Genomic DNA, 19,681 nt, shown 5'->3' with positions numbered 1-19,681 from the left:
ATTCACTGATTCGCCAGCTTTGCGACTTTATGTTTTCCATAGTTTCGGACCTGTATATCCATCAACTCCCGTATTCTATGACTGCCAGCTATAGCTATAGCTAGCACTTTCTCCAAAGAATCCATGCCAACCCTGTCCTCCATTAGCAATAAGGCTAGCTTCTCGCTCTCACCAATTACACCAACCGTGAGAAATCCCAGCTCGTTCTCTTCTATAGTATTCAGATCCAACAATGGGGTCTGGCCATCGAATATTCCAGCAGTCACACTAGAGATATAGTCATACATGCTGATACCGGCGTCCATAAGAGCCAGCGTTGTAGCATTCGTGCAAGCCGCCAGAAGTCCACCATCCAGTGCTAGTACCTGCAAATTCACCTGTATCAAACTTCTGGGATAGTTTTTCAGCACTATAGCCTTATTAAACGTTCTGGTCAGAGTAGCAGATAGCTCTTGAATACGGCGGTCGTTTCTGGGCCTTTTGTTTCTCTCCACTGTGGCAAACGGTGTCACCGAGACGTTAACTATCAGCGAACCTTGAGCTGTGGATGATTGCGAACGCAATGCAGGTTCCATTGGTCCTTGAACTAGACAAAGAACTTTGGTATTGCCCTGCTCAACATATGATGATCCATCCGAAGAAGTAGGATGCGAGTTTATCCTGCACTCAAACCTGCGGATTTCATTCCATCTCCTTCCATCTACTCTCAAACCTTCAGGCGAGTAAATTTCAAAGCGCGACATGGCTTTTTGGTGTTTCTTTCAGCAGAAGCTCTAACCATCTCAAACCTTCAGAAAAGTCAGGGCCTTTATTTTTTGTTATGAGCTTTTGGTTAATCCACACTGTGTAGTGTTCCACTCATTTTGGAATTCAGACCGCACGATGAAACGTTACTGGATCTACTGAAACTGATATGCTGGCTAGTCATTGAAATTCGTGGCAAACATATTTTAATACGCATTTGTGTGTTCTATATCTGGCAACCTTTGTGGGAAAAAGTCATCAGAGCTTATTGCCTATACATCGGCCTTATTGCCCCCCATAATGCGCAAGTTCGACCCAGATTCGTTGCCTTATCTAAACCCAAAACAGATAAGGAGAGTGTGTGTGATCACTGGTGGAAATAGTGGAATTGGGTGGTTCACCGTGTTACATCTATATCTACATGGCTATGTGATATACATCGCGGGAAGAAGCCGCTCGCGAGTGAGTGCTGCCATAGAACAGATCAGCCAGGAGGCCGTGAAGAGACGGTCTAAGCTCTCGGAAAGAGTGTTGAAGACAAGGTGGCTAGGCGAACTCAAATATTTGGAATTGGACCTGCTGAGTCTTAAGTCTGTCGATAGAGCAGCCAAAGAATTCAAAGCGCGAGAGAAGTGCCTGCATCTGTTGATCAACAATGCTGGAATCATGGCTGTTCCGTTTGAGATGACCGATGATGGATTCGAGATCCAGATGCAAACCAACTTTGTGTCGCATTTTCTCCTAACACAAAAGATGATTCCATTGATGGAGACTCAGGTTGATCCACGTATAATATATCTTTCTTCTGTTGGACATTCGCTGATGCCACTGGCTGTTCCAATGGACTCGGAGTTCAATTATCGCCCTAACATGCTTTTCACGTGGTTTCGCTACGGGATGAGCAAGACTGCGGGAATCCACATGATCAAGTGTCTTTCTGTTAGAAATCCCTCGGTGCTGTCTCTCGCAGTTCACCCAGGCTTCGTCATGAATACCAACCTCTTTAGCCATCTCACCAGATTGCCTATACTGGGAGTCTTCTTTTGGTTCTTCTTCCAGTTCTTTGGTTACGTTTTTGGAGTCACCAACGAGACCGGGAGCTTTTCCACAATCAAATGTTCTTTGAGTCCCGATATCACTGCGGAGAAAGACAATGGCAAATACTTCGCTACCTATGGCATTGAAAAGTCCCCAAGCACTGTTGCTTCTAGTATGGCCTGTGCCGACGCAACTTGGGCCTGGGCCACTGCAGAGCTTGCCAGACGAGGATACTCAATATGATGCCGTGAAAAATAATCGCTAATATCACAGTCGCTAATCAACCTTTCATCTTGTGCCTCTCTCTCTATTTTACTTGCTCCCATTGGAGATCTACGTTTCGAACGCTCTAAAGAGGACAAATTTAAGTTATTGTATAAAAGAAGAAACTCACCGCTCTCACGATTTGACTATTTATAAGTTGAAAACGGTGATGCCAGGCTCACCTGGGACAGCCGAATCTATGGTCTTACCAGTAACGGTTATCTCAACCTTTTCTCCAGTAACGATGTCCGTACCGACCTTGGAACCGCTCTCAAACGAAACAGCTCTGATCTCCTTCACGTCGACAGCAACAGCAGCCTTCTTCAAGACCTCCAAAACGGCCTTGACCGTGCCGGCCTCGTCAAACGAAAGCTCTCTGTTGAACACCTTCTCTGCTGATTCCACAGCCAAACGCTTCTTCAACTCAGATATGAAAGGCATGGCACGCTTCATATCCTTACCGGTCTTCTCCTTGAAAAAGGCATTGTCGTTGAGACTCTGCTTGGCGAAGGCCTCACGAACAAGCTCGATGTACTGATCTTGCCAGTCTGGGAACTTTGTCGCAACGTACAGAGTCAAGACTGCTGGCTTGGAAGGATCCACGTCGGCGTTCTTGCCCTTCTTCTTCTTCAAAGCAGCACCTTCGGCCTCTCTGATCGCTCTCGACATGTTACGGACATACTCCAGGGCATCGAGTCTGCTCTTGGAGACTGGTTCGCTCACCGTAGGGAACTTTGCAGTCTGGATAGAGCCTTCCTTGCCCAAAACGTCACGGTAGATGTACTCGGCAAAATGTGGGGCAACTGGAGCAAGCAGAAGGACTTGGGTCTCGATGTAACGCAGAACAAGGTCCTTGTGCATTCCGATGGTGGAAGTAGATTCACGGTAGAAGTCACGGGCGTACTGGTAGTCGAACAGACCCGACTTCAAAGCATTCTTGTAGTTGGTCAACTCGTACTGCTTGTAGGTCTCTTCTATCAATGAGTTCATCTCGTTCTCAAATGCCTTGTCGAAAAATGGGTCGTACGCACCGGTACGCAAGCTGGTGGATTTGACCACCTCCTCGGACCATTCCTTCAGGTTATACAATCTCAAGATGGCGGCGTTGGCATTACTCTCGTCAAAGTTGGCATCCTCAATGGTGTCACCAGCATCAGCAAGGGCAATACGCGAAGCATCAGCACCAAACTTCTCGACGATCTGTTCCAAAGTGAGGAAGTTACCAGTGGACTTGGACATCTTTGCGTTGTTCAGCAACAAGTGACCGTTGGTACGGATACCTCTTGGCCAGAATTTCTTTGGGAACAGAGCAACATTGACATAGATGAAGAAAGTCAAATGGTTTGGAATCAAGTCCTTACCGGAGACAGAAGCATCCAATGGGTAGAAGTACTCAAATTCTCTGCGCATGATGTTCAATTTCTCGACTGGGATGGATGACTCAATGTCATCGCGACGGCAGAAGACGTAGTCAAACACTTCATCGGTCATCTCCTCGGGAGTGATTCCCAAAGGACCAATGTCCTTACCATAGTAGTCGGTGTGGAGCAAGTGGTTGATTGTGTAGAAAGACTGGTAGACAGTGGAGTCCGAAAGAGACTCGACCAACCACTTTGGATCCCATGGGATCCTGGTTCCGAGACCATACGATCTGGAAACGGCCCAGTTTCTCAGCCAGTCCAAGACACCTTCAAAAGCATTCTCACTCTCAGAACTGAAAGTGTTCATGCTGTGAAGAGCATCGATGGCTTGGGCCTTCCAGTGCTCTTCGCCGTAGTCCAAGTACCACTGGTCTTCCAGAGAAACGATACACTCGTCACCAGAACGGGAAACAACCAGGGATTCAGGCTCGTTATAAACGAAGGCATCACCAGATGCAACAAGATCGGCCTTGACCTTTGGCTTAGCAGCCTCAACCTTCTCACCAGCGTATTTCCCAAGCAACATAACACCGTTGTAGTAACCTTCCTTGTAAGCCAACTCCTTGGCCTTAGCAAGTTGTACGGAGTCCTTTGGAGAGTTTATCTTCAGTTCGTTGACCAAAAACTCTGCACACTTTTCACCGTACTTCTCGGTCTTGACGATGGCCACAGCCTCAACGTCGGCCCACTCCTTCTCAATGCCGTAGTACTCAGGCTTGTTGTAAAGATCCTTCATGGTGATGAAATCATCTGGGGAGTCGGATGGAACACATGTGACAACACCGGTACCCTTAGAGGCCAAAACAGTCTCCATGGGCAAGACTCTCAGCTCAGGGTACTTGGACAAAGGAGCGTGGATCTTGGATCCGATCAAGTCAGAACCCTGGATATCAAGAACGGAGGAGAAGTCACCACGCTTTGGTGTCAGCTTCTGGTAGCACATGTTCTTGAACGAGCGCTCGGTGCAAATGTAGTAGTTGCCGTTTCCAGCATCAAAGATACCGTATTTAATCTTTGGAGAGACGAAACAACAGGTCTGGCCATACATGGTTTCAGGTCTCAAAGTGGCAGCAACCAGAAAGAACTTCTTTCCATCAGTAGAAACACCAGCCTTGGAAATGGTCTCCTGCGCATTTGCGGCAAACTCGGTGATCTGGATCTTGATTCCAGTGTACTCCTGTGGAGTAACGGCCTCACCAGTCTGTCTATCGTGGTCCATACATGGTTGTCCATCCTTGATAGAGTACACGGTGTATCTCTCTCCAAACTTGATCTTTCCCAAGTCCTTGAGGCGGTTCATTTGCCATCTGACGAAGGCATCGTAGTAAGCGTTCATGTCAGTGGTAATCATGGAACGACGCCAATCGACACGGGCACCAAACGAGGTCACGTCATGCTCAGTAACTGGGGGAAAGAACGTGAGCCAATGGTATGGGTCAGCAAACTTAGAAATTTCCTCCGTCGGAATTCCCAGTTGTTGCATTATCTCGAACTGGTACTTTCCACGGCCTTGCTTGGCAACAGCCTTGGACTTCTTAGCAGTGAACTTTGAAACGTCCTCACGAGCGGCCTTTGGCTCTTCCTTCTTGGGAGCCTCTTCCAAATCAGCAGCTGGAGCTCCGGAGAAATCAGCACCAAATTGTTCGACCTCTCTGGCAAGCTTATCAGCAGATGCACTGATAGGCATACCAGTACAGTGGAATCCCAGTGGAAAAAGAGCACGCTTTCCTCTCATACGCTCAAATCCAACAGCAAACTCAACCTTGGAAAGAGTAAAACAGTGACCTGCATGCAGAACACCGTTCATGTATGGATAAGCCATGCTGCTGAAGTACTTGGGGAACTTTGCCTCCAAATCTTCGGAGGGCTCTCCGAACTTGGCTTCATCGAAGGTTGGGGCGTTGACCTCAAATACCTTCTCATCCTTCCAGACCTTCTGGTACTTCTTTTCAATCTCAATAAGAGCATCTCTACGAGAAGTCTGTAGGGATCAGGGTTAGTATGCTTCCATGGGGATCAAGATGAAAAATTTTGGGCTATCGGTGATATAATATCGGCCAACCAAGCCTGCATTTCCATGAACTTTTACTCATAAAGTATCACTTACGTTTTCAAGAACAAGTGGCTTTTTATCAGCAGCCGCACTCATCTTTGAAAAATATGTCTTTTGCAGTGAAGGACTGAACAGGTTAAATTGTCTTGTCTTTGAGAAGAAGTGGACGGAGGTGGAAGAGAGTGCACGGGAGAGAATGGCAGAGCCACAAATCTGAGCCGCACCAAACTCTGGGGTGTAGGCTTTGGCTGTCTTTCAATCATTTAGTAGTATACTCATTACTTGTTGAATTACTGGCATTGTTTATTGAATTTTTCTGTTTCTTACTGTTTAGTGTACACTAAAATATAGTCTATGAGGTTAGTCAAAAAAAATTGAAAAATAGTGAAAGCAGCGCATGAAATATTTTGGGAACAAATTGGAAACTTTTTCAGTTTTCATGTATTTTGAAGAAATGTCCAAACAATCAATTCCTTGATTTTTTTTGGCTGAGATTTCTATCAGGAATCTTTTTTTCCTTTGTTCTTCTTGAGATTATGGTACTCTAGGCAATGTCTCATGTAACCAAGCAATCTATTGGCATTAGGCTCACTAGGTCGGTACGGCTGAACCTTAATGCATTGCCCGCAATTGGCATAAGGACAGACGACACAGTCGGTGAACGAGATCTTAGCTTCGCATCTTCTGTTAAACTTGACTTCTTTGCCCCAGCCAAAATCAGCTGGACTTTTCATCAAGTCTCCAGTAGTGAATATCCCGTGCTGCTTGGTTATGTGGTGAAGATAGTCTGAATTGTTCATGTCATGGAATAGACCATTTAGGTCGTCATCCCAGTCTGCCTCTGAAGGCTGGCAATATGGACAGAGCCCTTGCCTTCTAATTCTGACTTGGAGACTTTTGGTACCGCCAGCAGCTAATTTTTCGTCATAGGCCTTCCTCAGACAACGAAAAACCCTTGGACTGTAAGCCGTTGCAGCAAGATATCCCATTTCGCCTCTTTCGTACTTCCAGAAGCTTTCATCTGAATTTTCAAAGTCAACAATAGTGACATTGTTTGGTATTCTAAGATCGCTCATCTTGACGTAAGGGTAAGGTTTTTTCCCCGTGGAGTCAAACTGCGAGATGAACTGAAGATCTTTCCCCTTGGTGTCTGCAGCGACAAGAGAGGTTTCAGAATAGGAATGAGCACCTGTATGATCCCTAGAAAGCCGGCAATAAGGGTCATGAGGGCAGATATTTGCCTCATCAAAGACAGGCTCGATGGCGAACTCCTGTGCACCAGCAGCCTCTCCTGTGGGGACTGCGGGAAAAGTTTGGCTGGGCTTATGGATGATCTTGGGAGAACCAGAACGACTAATTGTGAGAAATGTATTCTGACCGCTGGAAAAAGTAACCGGCTCTTTAGCATTCTGAAACATAACCTTCGGATCATGATTATCTACAATCTGTTCTAGACCAGGGTCGTGCTTGAGAATGCTTGGCTGATTTTTATCTGAAGCTTGTGCTGCTTCGTCTTCGCTCTCTTCGACAAAAAGGCTGAGGTTATGGCTATTATAGCACTCATGACGTAAAGAGCTATTCTTTCTGACCGCTCTGTTCAAGTCTGAAAGAGTTTTAAGATCTGGGTTCAACGTAGAATCGACATAGTGTTCCTTCATGACGGATTTTGGGGAAATACCTTCCGCACTTTCTCCATTTGGAAGCACTAGCCATGAATTGGGATTATCTTCGAAAATGGTGAACTGCTCATTATGACTGTCTTCTGTTAAGTCTTCAGGTATTGGAGACAACGGAATACTGCCGTTATTGTAGTCCATGCAGAACTCCTCTAATTCTTCATCAGTGCACATTCGTGGGTCCATACTTTTCATAACGGTGACGAATACCTCCAAAGAATCATCTTCAAATGGAGTCTCGGAGTGGGATTCGAGCTGAGTCTGAACTTCGGTATCGAAATTGGAATTTTGAATACCAGCTGGCTCAGCAGTTCCAGTAACGTTTAGAAAATTCTGGGGATCAAAATCAGATTCGTGTGGTTTTTGGAATTCAGGCTGCTGATCGATCAGCTCCCTCTGCTTCTCATTCTGGTTACCGAGAACTTTATCTTCATTTGGATTACTCTGAACATCCATCGAACTTCCAAGATCATAAGTTTGATCTAGGCTAGTATTTTTGTCTTCATCTTCATCTTCGCTATCAGCTACATCATCGTCTGAACTCACTGCTACGTCGTACCCAATCAAGCTGCCTCCTTCCATCTCCTCGTCCTCAACTTCTTCAGGAAAAAGGGCAAAGTTTCCGTCCTGGTCCTGGAAATAATTTGCAGCCAATTCCTCGTCAAAAATTTCGGAAGAATCACAAACATCTAATTTAGAAGCACCCCCAGAAAGCGCTGATAGAGAGTTTTTCTCGAGGGAACAAATTTCTTCGAAACTTTTGGGAAATGGCCAATGCGCCTCAAATCCAAAAGGAATGGAAGGGTCTCTTTTCATAGAAAGGAAATCATGCAATTGGTAAGAATTGCTGTAGCAAGACATTTTCGGAAAAAATCCCGGAAACGGTCAAAAGCTTTTACGAAGTCAGTAAACGGAAACCTCACGTGAACTACATAACGTGTGACGAACATTGACCGCAGAGAGTGAGCAGATCCCGTAATCGACCAAGAAGACTTGGGGGATGGGGAGGGGCCGACTGAGTTTTTTTTCAAAAAACTATACTTATATATTAAGGGGTACCACTTGTATTTATAGTGAAACCGGAGGATCGTATTCTGTTGGCATTGCATAATGCCATTGCAAGCTGTTGCGTCGTCGATGACCTTTTATGCAGGGTTTATATCTCCCTTTCAACGAGATTTGTAACGTTCCAGCGAAAAAATGAGCACTTTCAATTAGCTTAATCTCTGGGGTGCATGAGCCGCACGCTAAAATCAGATCTTGCATATTACCTACAGGTGGAAAGATGACGAGAAAATTTTGCTCACATAGTAACGACCTACATATTGCATGACCATGTTGTCACTAAAACGGTCACTCTTGTGGTCATTCGTTTTCAAATTATTTAATCAGCCGCAGCAAAACTGCAACGGCTTTCGTGCGGCTTTCGGGCGCGTAGAATTGCGCAATTGTCTTACGAACTTTCCAGCGGCTGTACTTTTAACCTTGAAAACCAATTTTCAATTTGATTTATTTTAACAAGATTCCACGTTGTCTGAATCCAAGCTTCAAAACTCAATATATTGGCTCTAGAAAATCAGGGTTTGACCTGTTTTGTAAGCGCTAAGGCTAAGCAACAGGGTAGTGTGAGCCCCATGAGATCCATCGCATCGCACGCGGTAGCATGCGAGTTTTCACGTACGAGCCGACCACTTCAACGCCCCCAGGACTAGCCTTCAGACAACAGACTCAAAATGGTGCTTTGGAAAATATGATGATGAAGAGATATATATATCAGGTATCTGGATTACGACCGTTGAGTCGTGCCATTTCGGGAGAAGCGTGCAAGGCTAACACGAAGACGCTGCGGATGAGGATACCGCGTCCCGTATCAAGGTACACCGAAAATGAACCCGCAACAAACAGTCAAAACGTTCCAGTTGAAAGCGTAGACCAAGAGAAGGTGATTGTTAAGCCGTTCAACGAAAATTTTGCCTTTCAGACAGAGTTGTTGCAGGTTACTCCGAGCAAGACAGTCCCAGTTCAAGAGAGTCAGCCTGCTCTAGCACCTGCCATAAGTTCAAAGTACCTCCCCACCGACCAGTCGAATTTGCTACCCTACGAAAATTTCCCGGATGGACTGGATACTCCCATAAATGTGTACAACTCGATAAGAAGACCCAGTGGGCCATATGTTCAGGAGAACCGACTCTCGGTCACTTCGTTGCTTACGGAGAGGTGGTGCGAGCTGAAGGAGTTTTACCGCGATTTCGTGATTGGAAAGGAAGAAAGGCCGACGGAGGCGATGAAGAGGGGATCAGAAGAACACGAAAAACTGGAATTGACTTCGCATACCGTGAGTGTTCATGATTTGGAGCTCGGTGAAGAAGACAAAGCTACCACAGTCACCACAGATAAGGATGGTGTCAGACGCTTAAATTTGAAGCTGGATGACACAACCGATGTTCCATTGATTAAGCTTCCAGAAAAACTGGAGCACATAGAAAATGATGATGCTGCTTTACAGGAAAAATACCTCGAGAGCAAGAACCTGTTGCTGAAATACTTATCCAAGGACCGTCTGAACGAATTTGAAAAAAGGGCATTTGAGTGGAATAAGAACATTTCAAGACTATGCAGTCTTCTCAAATACGGCGAGTCAAGAGAAATTTTAGTTCATGGAATGATCCGCCCATCGACATTGGCGTTTTTGGGATTCAAGGATGTTCCATATGCTTCAGATGAGTCGGAGTTTGATAAAGATATTCTTGTGAGCGGAATAATAGACCATCTGGTTTTGGAGAGCGCTTTAACAAATGGAATATCTGAGTATCAGAAAACTTTAACAAGAAAGCTACTGCGAGATATAGACGATAAACCTGTCCAGAACGATAGAGGTGCATTTGACATGAACAGGTTCATTGCGGCTGTCCAGTCAACTACGGCTGAAGACGGATGGAACAACTCAAATCTTGCAAGACCAAGGCTAAGAATCGTGGTGAAAGATATTAAAACACGGCGTTGGAAAAATTTGCCGAGGCAGGATAGGGTCAGACGATCTTCCAAATACCAGGTGATGTACTACAGAAAGTTCTTAGGACTGCTGTCTGGAGAATTCGCATCCAACAGATATGCCCCACAGGAACAGGAGACCAATCCTGGAGAGTTTGGATATCTCATGATGTTGGCAAATGCCAAAAAACGAGGTTTTGACGTGGACCAGCCCATCAGACCGGAGCTGGCTCTGGTTCTCTCGCTGAACAATCAATATCTAGAGCAGGACCTTTTGAGACTTCAGAAAGGGCAAAGTTTGGGGTTTATGCCTTACGATGCTCATGGTGGTGATCAAAGTGTTGGCTACAGTCTTTCTGGACTATCGATGATGGTTCAAAACTACAATAACCAGACCACGTCTCAACTGGATAGTCTCATTCTGGAGAGGGTGGATTCAGGCTTGTTCACCGAATGGAAGAGACCACTGACACTACGGACTCTTGCTGCCAGAATGGCCCAATTGTACTCGCTTCTTCAGCCTCTTCTTAGCGAAAGATGTGCTGTTGAGTATGTTGCCAATGGCTCACCATTTGTCCAACTAAAGTTTGACTACGACGAAAACGCTTTGAACAAAACCACCGTCTCTTCAATGCAATACTGGTTGGGACTGAGACCGCCAAAGCCAGTTTCGAAGAACGAGACCAAGATCTATTGCTCGTATTGTGACTTCAGGCCCAACTGCAAGTGGTATCTGGACCAACAGCCTACGAATTGAGCACGCTCACTCAACAAACATAGTGAAAAATAAATCAAATAATGATGAAAACGGTTCCAGACTCACAATAATTACTACCCAAAAACTCCCAGCATAAAAATTTCATATCATAACCCATATCAGCACTTGCGATCTTCCGGCACCGTACCGCTTGCCATTGGCTGGCCAAATCTTTTGATAGACTGCTCCAGCACCTTCTGCATAAACACAGGATCAGTCCTGAGAGTGTCATTCAGATAGTTGATTTCGTAAAGATGGCCCCTCTGCATGAGACTAAACCTCGCTCTCGTCTCCTTGATATCCCAGTCATCGTCCTGCGAGAAAAACATGTTGGAGGCCGCTCCAGATGATCCAGACCTGACTCCGGTTCTGTTCAACGTGAAAGGGTCCAGCATCGGGTCAGAGTCGGTAAGAATGTCGCTGCCGTCGTCGCTCGTCTCACCCGCAGAGTACTCGTCCGGGGCCTGCACATATCTTCTTCCCATCGACTCCGGGCTGAGAGGAAGCCGTATTGATGGAGGCACTGGCGCGGCATCGAACGTCTCGTATCGGCGCCGCAACTGCGGCCGCATCCAATCGGGATATAGCATTGACTCGAGGATGTCTCTCGGCAGAGTAGTGGAGAGATCGCGAACTTGTGGAGGTGATACCGCTTCGGCAATAGGGGAAATTCCAGAATCACCGTCGTTTCCAGCAATCGAGGCGTCACTGCCATGATCATCGCCATTCTGCTGCTGGTTGCTGTCGTTCTCCATGGCCGCAGCCGAAGCTGTACCAGACCATATCTCAGCCAAATTAACCCGTTGTTGACCTGAAGAATCGTCTAAATCGGTCAATCGCGCCGCATTATGCCTGCGGTAAATCGAGTTTCGTCTTCGCAGAGCTCCTGATGGTGAATGCCTCAAAGTATCACTCCTCACGGTAGGAGTGTATCTCAAAGGGCGACCTGCCCCTCCTCTTAGAAGCCCAGTGGTGCCTGCTCCGTTTCTCCGTACAAACCCCTGGGCACCATCGCTGGTAAATATAGGAATACCAAGACGAGAGAACAGCTCGTTGTGGTGGTTTTGAAGAGTCCATGGAGGCGGATCCAACAGCATGTCGTTTATCTGTTCCAGATCTTCGTGATGTTCTGATGAGGCGGTCAAATGCATTGCCGATCGTGGAGTTGGTGGTGTCTGGGTATCAGAAGTGGGATAAACATATGCCCCGTTCTCGGAAATCCTGACCCGTTTGTTTTTGGAGTGGCCAGAGTGCCTGTCTTCTGAGTCTAGCGGGAGCCCCATGGCCTACTATACAGACTTGATGATGGTGAGAGCAGTGGTTGAAAGTATCAGACAATGAGATGAGAGACTCTGCAAACAGAGTATTAGTTCGATCCCAGTTGGCTGAAAAAAAGAGGCTGGTTCCGTGGATGTAATGCTCCAGAGCAGTCTCCGTGACCAGTAGCGGAGCAGGCTAAATAAAGCAGGATACCTTGATTGGGAAGCCCTGTGCATGATACGACATGGGAGTACACTACCCCACAACTGGTTTCCACACGCCCAACCGTTGGGGAGGAGGATTTTTTTTTTCACGCTTCCACCTGGAGTTTTTCACTTTCTCTTCTCCTCTCCTCGATACGACAGCTCTCCATTCACTGCACCGTGCGTTTCAATGGACGATTGGAGGGGAAAGGAGAGCGAGATGAACGATTCAAACACGACCTCACACTGGGTTATTGCAGAGGTTTCCACGTTATTACGATTGGTTCCTCAAGCATAGGCTGGTAACTGCGTTTTTGATACATTTGCAGAATTCGATGAACCTGTTGGCTCGATGGCTTGCTACTAGCATTTTGTGAAAAGTTGTCCATTAAGCTAAATTAAAATCGTAGTATGATACATGATAGTTTACATAAAGAGGTCCGACTAGATCTGGTCACTCGGCTATATCACGAGCACCAGGCCGAAAATCAATCCAAAGACCCCGGAAGTGAGTCTCAGGGCACCGGCTGCGTTCTCAGCGGTCTGTAGTGCAGGAACTGTGGTGGAGTTGTGGGCCGACGTGAACACAGTACTGATGGAAGACGAAACTGTGGAGTAGGTAGTCAGCACCACTGGTACGTCCGAGATGATGGAAGTGAACACCTTGGAAGTCACGCTAGGAGTTCCCTCAATGATTTGTGAAACGGTCGCAGGAGACACCACTGGAACGGTACTGGCCGAATATGGGCAATACGTCGTATAGACAGTAACGGTTCCGTCCGAAGTGGTGGTAGCGGTCGTGAGACTTCTCGTCGAGGTCTCGAGATGACACTTATTGTCACTGCAGGATCTGATGGTAAGGGTTGTCAGTGATGGGCCGTAAACCTCTGTCTCGGTGACCGTGACGGTCGAATCGCCGATGGAAGAATCAGCAGATTTGGAGGGATTGGGCACAACGCTTGTGTAGACGACTTCACTGGCAGCACCGGTGATGGTAGATGCAGAAACCGCTTTTTCTGTGGTCCACGTAGTACACTTGCCCTTTGCTCCACACTTGGTCAAGGTGACAGTGACGAACGAAGTAGGGTCGACAGTTGAGGTCACCGCGACGGGGTCGTCAATCGAGGAAATTGTTCCAGTGGAGTTGAAAAGATCGCACGAGCTCGTAGTCAGGGTTTCAGTCACGTAAACGTCTAGTGTAACATCTGAGCTGGTGGTGTCTTTGACGTGGTGGTCCGTGGCTGTGGCTGTGGACAGGGGCACGTCGCTCGTGATGGTGGTCAAATGACCATTCTTGGAGGTAGTGTACACACTGACAACTTCCGAGGTCGTCCAGGTCGAACACGAGTCTGGATCGTCGCAGTCGGTGAGAGTCAAGTACACGGTTTGTCCATTGGTGACAGTGGTTGTGGGGTCAGCAGTGGAAGTTGGGAAGGGCACAACCGATGTAATAAGAGTCACGTGACCACTCACAGTTGTCTCGTAAGAGTATTCAAGTTCTTTGGTGGTCCAAGTAGAGCATGAGGAAGTTCCATTGGAGTAGCCACATGAGCTGAGTGTCTCAGTTAGAGTCACGTATTCGGTGGTGGTGGCATCGATACCAACAGAGTCGGTGTAGGTTGGGTCCGCATACACGTCGTCGTAGGTGTAGTAGAGCGTGCTCGTGGAGGTGTGAGTGGTTGTAGAGTCAATCACGCAGCTTGTGCTGGAGGAGTTCCAGTAAAAACCAGGTCCATAGGAGGAAGCAGCGAGAGCGCGGGAGGCAAATGCTATCACAGGTGCAATTCTAAGACACTTCATGGCAGAGCAATAAGGCAACTAAGACAATTGCAAATGGATAGGTGGAACGGTGAAGAAACAGAACAAGGGATTTTTGCTCTGCCCCGTGCAAGCCATCCTTATATAACAATCATCTCCCAGAAAAGGCTGGTATATTTCCGGAATCATTTAGCCCAGTTTTTGATCTGATCTGATGAAATCGCATCACCAAGCAGGAAGGCTGGTCATCGCTGCGGCCGCAAAAGGAAATTTGTCGTGCATCAATCAATATAACCGCATAATCCTGCCGAATGCGGTAATTCACCGACCCGCCATCCATCCCCACGCACCAGCCACCCGGGGGCTTTTTTCAACGGCAAGCCATCTCACTGTGCATCAGTCACCGGCCGATTTTCGATGGCCATTGATCAGGGTGCATTGCCTGACAGTTACTCGGGCTACGGATTCGGTACTGTGATAGGGTCTTAATCTTTTGCATGTCAGCCTGTCTTCTCTATTATTTCTTAATCTTTTCTTTCTTAACCGAACAACCCATCATCAATGTCATCCTCAAACTCCTCCAATCTGTCGTCATCATATGAATTATCAGAGTCTCCTTCCGCTTCGGAATCATACTCATCGGACGAATCTGTGTTCACATTAACAAGTCCACTCAGCGTGATATTGAGCAAAGTTTCGCCCTTGACCTGTGTAGATTTGGCCACTATATAGCTTCCTTCAACATTGCAATTCGTCAGTCTACACTTGGAGTGTAATTGAGCTCCTAGACCAACAATGCAGTTCTCCAACTGAACATCGTCTTCCAAAACAACGTTGTCCATGAGAATGCATCCAGTGAGACGACACCTCTTGCCAATGCGGCAGTTTTTGCCCACGACTGAGCGCTTGACACTTGTACGTTCTCCAAGCTCGGTACCATCACCAACCAACGAGTCTGCACCCACAGTAGCAGCTCCCTTTTCCTTTGGAGCCATATGTCCGTGGCCAGCCCCGGCAATGTTCTTTGCCATGGCTTTCAAGAACCACCTATTGACCTCCATGTAAACGGCCAGGTTGTTGCACCGTGCGAACGTGCACACATCAGGCGCGATGAAAAGCCCCAGGGTCTCCTTAGGATCACCGTGTTTCCATGAACGTCTTGCAAGTTCACGTTTGACCTTGGTAATCGATCTTCCCGCAACGGCCACCTTTTCTTCCTCCAAGATCTTAGGAACTTTTTTGGAGAAGAAAAATATCGAAGAGTCAAGTAGCTTAGTCGAAACAGATGCCCGTGGAAACCTCCACAGCATCTGCGTCCGCACCTTCAAAGCCTTGGAAACACTCACAGATTGCTTTGAGTACAGATCCAACAGGCAGATCGAGCCGTCCTCTTGGGTTGCGTAGATGGTGTAACCAGTCTTCAAGGTCTTCTTATCGAGATTTTCAAGCGTATTGTTGTAGTGCACACCCATCCCCAGATCAACATCATCTCGGCTCCGATATGCTTCTATCAGCACCTGTGGCGGTAAATCAGTAATAAAATCGCACGGCAGTATCACCGTGTCCATATTGAGCCGGTCTTTCAACGCTGTTAAAGCAGAACCTGTGTTGGAAGACTCGAACAAGAAGTAGTCCATTCCACTGGACTGCACCAGTTCCGGGTCACGCTTGGCTTTGTAGGTCTCAACAATCTTCGCGATTGAACCATCGTCCTTGTTACAGGCCACGGTTACCTGTTTGAATGGAGCCTGGTCGCACCATTCCAGTACGTACTCCAGCATCGCCCGGTTGGCTATCGGCAGACTCGCCTTCGGAATGCCACTTTCGCGGGTAGCCGAGAACGGCGCGAGATCGCTGCCGTCACCACAAAATATGACCGCGTGGAATTCCATCTCCAGCTCTTGACTGTGGTTTTATGCTCTTGTCCCCGTCAGTGACTAATCTGGAGGCACCAAAAATCATTGGGGCGTGTGCCAAAGTTGAAAAATGCCTGGGAGACCGGGTAACCCAAACAATATGGGGTTCACACGACAAACATCTCGTCCTCGCCAGTGGCAACATCTAAGGACTACGTGTGGGTTCTTATTTGATGCAGAACAACACCCCAATTCCCAGTTCAATTGAGCTTTAAATCGAGATTGGCAGACCATAATGAGCTCTGAAAATGATCCCCTACTTGCCGCATTGGCTTCCGAAGAATCGCCGGATGTCGCGCAACCAGTGGACGAGGAACGGGAAAGGGCTCTGACCCAGTTCAAGAACAAGCTGATCGAACACAGACAATGGGAGTCGAGACTGAAACAATTGCGGATGAGCATACGAGGACTGGACAAGGATTTCCAGAAGACGGAGGACGATATCAAAGCATTGCAGAGCATTGGCCAGGTTATTGGTGAGATTCTGAAGCAGCTCGACGATGAGCGGTTCATAGTAAAGGCCTCTTCGGGACCACGTTACATCGTTGGATGCAGGAGCACGATCAAGAGAGAGAAACTCAAGCAGGGAGTCCGTGTGGCGCTGGATATGACCACTTTGACTATCATGAGGATCTTGCCAAGGGAGGTTGATCCTCTAGTTTACAACATGACCACGTTTGAGCCCGGTGAAATCTCGTTTGGCGGAATCGGTGGTCTGACAGAGCAAATCCGTGAGCTTCGTGAGGTGATTGAGTTGCCTTTGAAGAACCCAGAACTGTTTTTGAGAGTTGGAATTAAACCACCAAAGGGTGTACTCTTGTACGGGCCTCCCGGTACCGGAAAGACACTTCTGGCGAAGGCAGTGGCAGCCACCATCGGTGCGAATTTCATTTTCTCGCCAGCCTCTGCAATTGTTGACAAGTACATTGGTGAGTCTGCCAGGTTGGTGAGGGAGATGTTCAGCTATGCCAAGGAACACGAGCCTTGTATCATATTCATGGATGAGGTGGATGCCATAGGAGGCCGTAGATTCTCCGAGGGTACCTCTGCGGATCGTGAGATCCAACGTACTTTGATGGAACTGTTGAACCAGATGGACGGTTTTGATTACTTGGGCCAGACCAAGGTTATCATGGCCACCAACAGACCAGACACCTTGGATCCAGCTCTGTTGCGTGCCGGTAGATTGGATCGTAAAATTGAAATCTCGCTTCCCAACGAGAGTGGAAGACTGGAGATCTTCAAGATCCATTCGGCAAAGGTAAGAAAGCAGGGCGAGATCGATTTCGAAGCCGCCGTCAAGATGTCAGATGGATTCAACGGAGCAGATATCCGCAATGTGATAACCGAAGCTGGTTTCTTCGCTATTAGAGAAGAGAGAGACTACATCGTTCAGGGAGACCTCATGAAAGCCGTTCGCAAGGTAGTTGAGAGTAAGAAGCTGGAAGGTAAGCTTGATTACGAGAAGCTGTGAAGAAGCATGAAGCGTGATTGGCTCTTTCTACGTACTAGAAATGATATAAGCATCGGCCAACGAAAATAATATTCGTAGATGTTCCGTAAATTCGGCATGGTGTATATACAGGTCGAAAACTCGATTACCTCTCTTTGAGGCACGTCTAGTTGTCGCTCTTCTTCCCCTTCTTCTTCTGATCGCCAGCCATCTTGCTGAGGTAGTAGCGCATGTCTGGATCCTGGATCTTGCTGAAGTAATCAGCCACCTTCTTTCCAATAAACTCTTCCACTTCTGGGCTGATTTCCTTGATCTGCTTGGCCCTGATATCGGCTCTCTCCTTGAAGAAGGCCTTCTTGGTCTCCGAGAACGGCATCTTTGGAGGAGTCAGCCTCTTGAGATCGCTCTTGGTTATCACCTTGCGGTCCCACTTGTATGGTCTCTTTGCGAGTGGATCTCTCAGACTGAGATAGGCCTCTTTGGAGACATCACAGCTCACCAGAGAATCAGGGAAAAACGTTCTCTCCAGGACGGTTTCTTGCGGCGTGCAAAGACCATCATCCGTGATAGGATCTGGGCGAGGCCATGGAATGATGATATGCTCGTGGTTCTTTATACATCTGTAGGGCAGCATCTTGTTGTAGTCCGAGTCATAGTACTTCCCTCTGTAAACGATGTCGTCAGCAGCAACATCCCTCTCGGTTCCGTCTTCCTCCTTTATTGTAGTCACAAGCTTGAAAGAGTCAGCAGTCACAGGAACTGGATAGTCAACCAAGTATGATTCCTGCTGGCGCTCCCACAAAAGGAACGGAATCGAGGCCTTTTTCGTCTGGCCATGCTCCAAGAAGTACGAGTTGTTGGACTTCTGCAAACTGAGGATGCTTGTCACTGTGCCCTTGTTTGGACCGGACGTAAGCAGTACCCTGTCACCAACAACGAACTTCCAGTCCTCCATGGTTTGGTTTTGTTTTGCTTCTGGAAGAGGTTCTCTCCCGTCCCTCAGGAACGGCAGCTGGCCCTTCTGAAACATGTTCTGGAATGCGGAGGCACGGTATCCGAGCCTCTCAAAGTTGGCCGCATATCTACCTGCCTTTGCAACTTTTGAAGACATGTTTGTTTCGGTGGGAGTGGAGTTGCAGGATGAGAGAACAGTTACGGCTTTGTCGTGCGAAATTGTCGTCGAGGTAAAAAATGGCGTCGTGTATTTCCCAAAGTGAAAACCCGGACGCGCACGACGAAATCTGGGGTGAAGTCTAGGTTGGAGCCAATTACATGCTTAAAAGGAGATTGGAACGGAAGTAATAAAATATACATTGGCAATTAGAATAGTAACACAGATAGTCCAGTGGATGCCATTTTGGAACTCCGGGCAGTGGCGGAGCCACCCACTGGCATCTAGTTCTCCGTACAGATGTTGATGAACTCTTCCTCGTTGACTGAATAGCGTTAGTAAAAGCAAAAAACATCCCCATGAAAACTGTCTTTTACCTACTTTCTCCATCCTCATCCAGATCGAACTCATCGATCATCGCTCTAAGCTCGTCGTCGCTGAGATTCTCTCCCAGCTCTTTGGCAACCCTTCTCAGGTTGCGGAGACTGATCTCTGGTTAGCACATGATGACTGAAAAGCTGGATAAAAAAAACTCACCTTATCTTCCCCGTGTTATCGTCGTCAAATAACTTAAAAGCCCGGCGAATCTCCTCGAGTGGATCTCTCTTCACGATCTTCTCTCCGACTATGGGGTGGAGTTAGTATAAGACAACAAAGTTGTGGCTAAAAGTAGGGACAAAACCCGATATTCTCCAACAGAACAATTGCTGTATCACTTACCAACCCTGTAGAAATCGTCATAGTTGATAAGCCTCTTGTTATCGCTGTCGTATTCATGTATGATATCCAAAACTTCTCTTTTAGACATGTCAAATCCCAAAGCTCTCAGAGCCACCTTGAGTTCATGATAATCCAAATATCCATCGTTATCCATATCGAACAGAGAAAACTTGTCTTGTTAGTCAGAGTCTTTGATCCACAAGAGATCATACAACAGCTCAAACCATTACTTACGGCCTCGCGAATCTCCTGCCTCTGCTCATCCAGAAGCTCCATGCGAATCTGTCTGCTGTTCTTAATTCCGACAACGCCCGCG

The 19,681-nt window shown here is 47.2% G+C and overlaps 11 protein-coding genes across 11 annotated transcripts; 3 read left to right on the top strand and 8 right to left on the bottom strand.

Moving 5' to 3' along the window:
* Positions 1 to 2: 2 nt before the first annotated feature.
* Positions 3 to 743, bottom strand: KUCA_T00000724001 (uncharacterized protein; the record flags this gene model as incomplete). Its single annotated transcript, XM_022605290.1, has 1 exon — positions 3 to 743. The coding sequence occupies one exon, from the start codon at positions 741 to 743 to the stop codon at positions 3 to 5; it is 741 nt and encodes a 246-aa protein (XP_022456773.1).
* Positions 744 to 1,044: 301 nt separating this feature from the next.
* On the top strand, positions 1,045 to 2,025 carry KUCA_T00000723001 (uncharacterized protein; the record flags this gene model as incomplete). Its single annotated transcript, XM_022605289.1, has 1 exon — positions 1,045 to 2,025. The coding sequence occupies one exon, from the start codon at positions 1,045 to 1,047 to the stop codon at positions 2,023 to 2,025; it is 981 nt and encodes a 326-aa protein (XP_022456772.1).
* Positions 2,026 to 2,196: 171 nt separating this feature from the next.
* On the bottom strand, positions 2,197 to 5,616 carry KUCA_T00000722001 (uncharacterized protein; the record flags this gene model as incomplete). Its single annotated transcript, XM_022605288.1, has 2 exons — positions 2,197 to 5,448; positions 5,575 to 5,616. The coding sequence occupies 2 exons, from the start codon at positions 5,614 to 5,616 to the stop codon at positions 2,197 to 2,199; spliced, it is 3,294 nt and encodes a 1,097-aa protein (XP_022456771.1).
* Positions 5,617 to 6,020: 404 nt separating this feature from the next.
* KUCA_T00000721001 (uncharacterized protein) lies at positions 6,021 to 8,057 on the bottom strand (the record flags this gene model as incomplete). The annotated part of the gene is made up of 1 exon (XM_022605287.1): positions 6,021 to 8,057. The coding sequence occupies one exon, from the start codon at positions 8,055 to 8,057 to the stop codon at positions 6,021 to 6,023; it is 2,037 nt and encodes a 678-aa protein (XP_022456770.1).
* An 802-nt stretch (positions 8,058 to 8,859) lies between these two features.
* Positions 8,860 to 10,944, top strand: KUCA_T00000720001 (uncharacterized protein; the record flags this gene model as incomplete). The annotated part of the gene is made up of 1 exon (XM_022605286.1): positions 8,860 to 10,944. One exon carries the CDS (start codon positions 8,860 to 8,862, stop codon positions 10,942 to 10,944), a length of 2,085 nt encoding a protein of 694 aa, XP_022456769.1.
* Positions 10,945 to 11,063: 119 nt separating this feature from the next.
* Positions 11,064 to 12,227, bottom strand: KUCA_T00000719001 (uncharacterized protein; the record flags this gene model as incomplete). Its single annotated transcript, XM_022605284.1, has 1 exon — positions 11,064 to 12,227. The coding sequence occupies one exon, from the start codon at positions 12,225 to 12,227 to the stop codon at positions 11,064 to 11,066; it is 1,164 nt and encodes a 387-aa protein (XP_022456768.1).
* A 642-nt stretch (positions 12,228 to 12,869) lies between these two features.
* On the bottom strand, positions 12,870 to 14,207 carry KUCA_T00000718001 (uncharacterized protein; the record flags this gene model as incomplete). The annotated part of the gene is made up of 1 exon (XM_022605283.1): positions 12,870 to 14,207. The coding sequence occupies one exon, from the start codon at positions 14,205 to 14,207 to the stop codon at positions 12,870 to 12,872; it is 1,338 nt and encodes a 445-aa protein (XP_022456767.1).
* Positions 14,208 to 14,704: 497 nt separating this feature from the next.
* Positions 14,705 to 16,057, bottom strand: KUCA_T00000717001 (uncharacterized protein; the record flags this gene model as incomplete). The annotated part of the gene is made up of 1 exon (XM_022605282.1): positions 14,705 to 16,057. The coding sequence occupies one exon, from the start codon at positions 16,055 to 16,057 to the stop codon at positions 14,705 to 14,707; it is 1,353 nt and encodes a 450-aa protein (XP_022456766.1).
* Positions 16,058 to 16,316: 259 nt separating this feature from the next.
* KUCA_T00000716001 (uncharacterized protein) lies at positions 16,317 to 17,555 on the top strand (the record flags this gene model as incomplete). Its single annotated transcript, XM_022605281.1, has 1 exon — positions 16,317 to 17,555. The coding sequence occupies one exon, from the start codon at positions 16,317 to 16,319 to the stop codon at positions 17,553 to 17,555; it is 1,239 nt and encodes a 412-aa protein (XP_022456765.1).
* A 145-nt stretch (positions 17,556 to 17,700) lies between these two features.
* KUCA_T00000715001 (uncharacterized protein) lies at positions 17,701 to 18,645 on the bottom strand (the record flags this gene model as incomplete). The annotated part of the gene is made up of 1 exon (XM_022605280.1): positions 17,701 to 18,645. One exon carries the CDS (start codon positions 18,643 to 18,645, stop codon positions 17,701 to 17,703), a length of 945 nt encoding a protein of 314 aa, XP_022456764.1.
* A 284-nt stretch (positions 18,646 to 18,929) lies between these two features.
* On the bottom strand, positions 18,930 to 19,641 carry KUCA_T00000714001 (uncharacterized protein; the record flags this gene model as incomplete). The annotated part of the gene is made up of 5 exons (XM_022605279.1): positions 18,930 to 18,970; positions 19,027 to 19,130; positions 19,183 to 19,270; positions 19,366 to 19,534; positions 19,600 to 19,641. 5 exons carry the CDS (start codon positions 19,639 to 19,641, stop codon positions 18,930 to 18,932), a joined length of 444 nt encoding a protein of 147 aa, XP_022456763.1.
* Between the last annotated feature and the right edge of the window lie 40 nt (positions 19,642 to 19,681).

This window comes from Kuraishia capsulata, genomic scaffold, assembly GCF_000576695.1.
Source record: "Kuraishia capsulata CBS 1993 genomic scaffold, Kuraishia_capsulata_scaffold_1, whole genome shotgun sequence".
NCBI classification, from domain to species: domain Eukaryota; kingdom Fungi; phylum Ascomycota; class Pichiomycetes; order Pichiales; family Pichiaceae; genus Kuraishia; species Kuraishia capsulata.
Note: the sequence above shows the minus strand (reverse complement) of the source record. Positions and strands in the feature narration are given on the sequence as shown.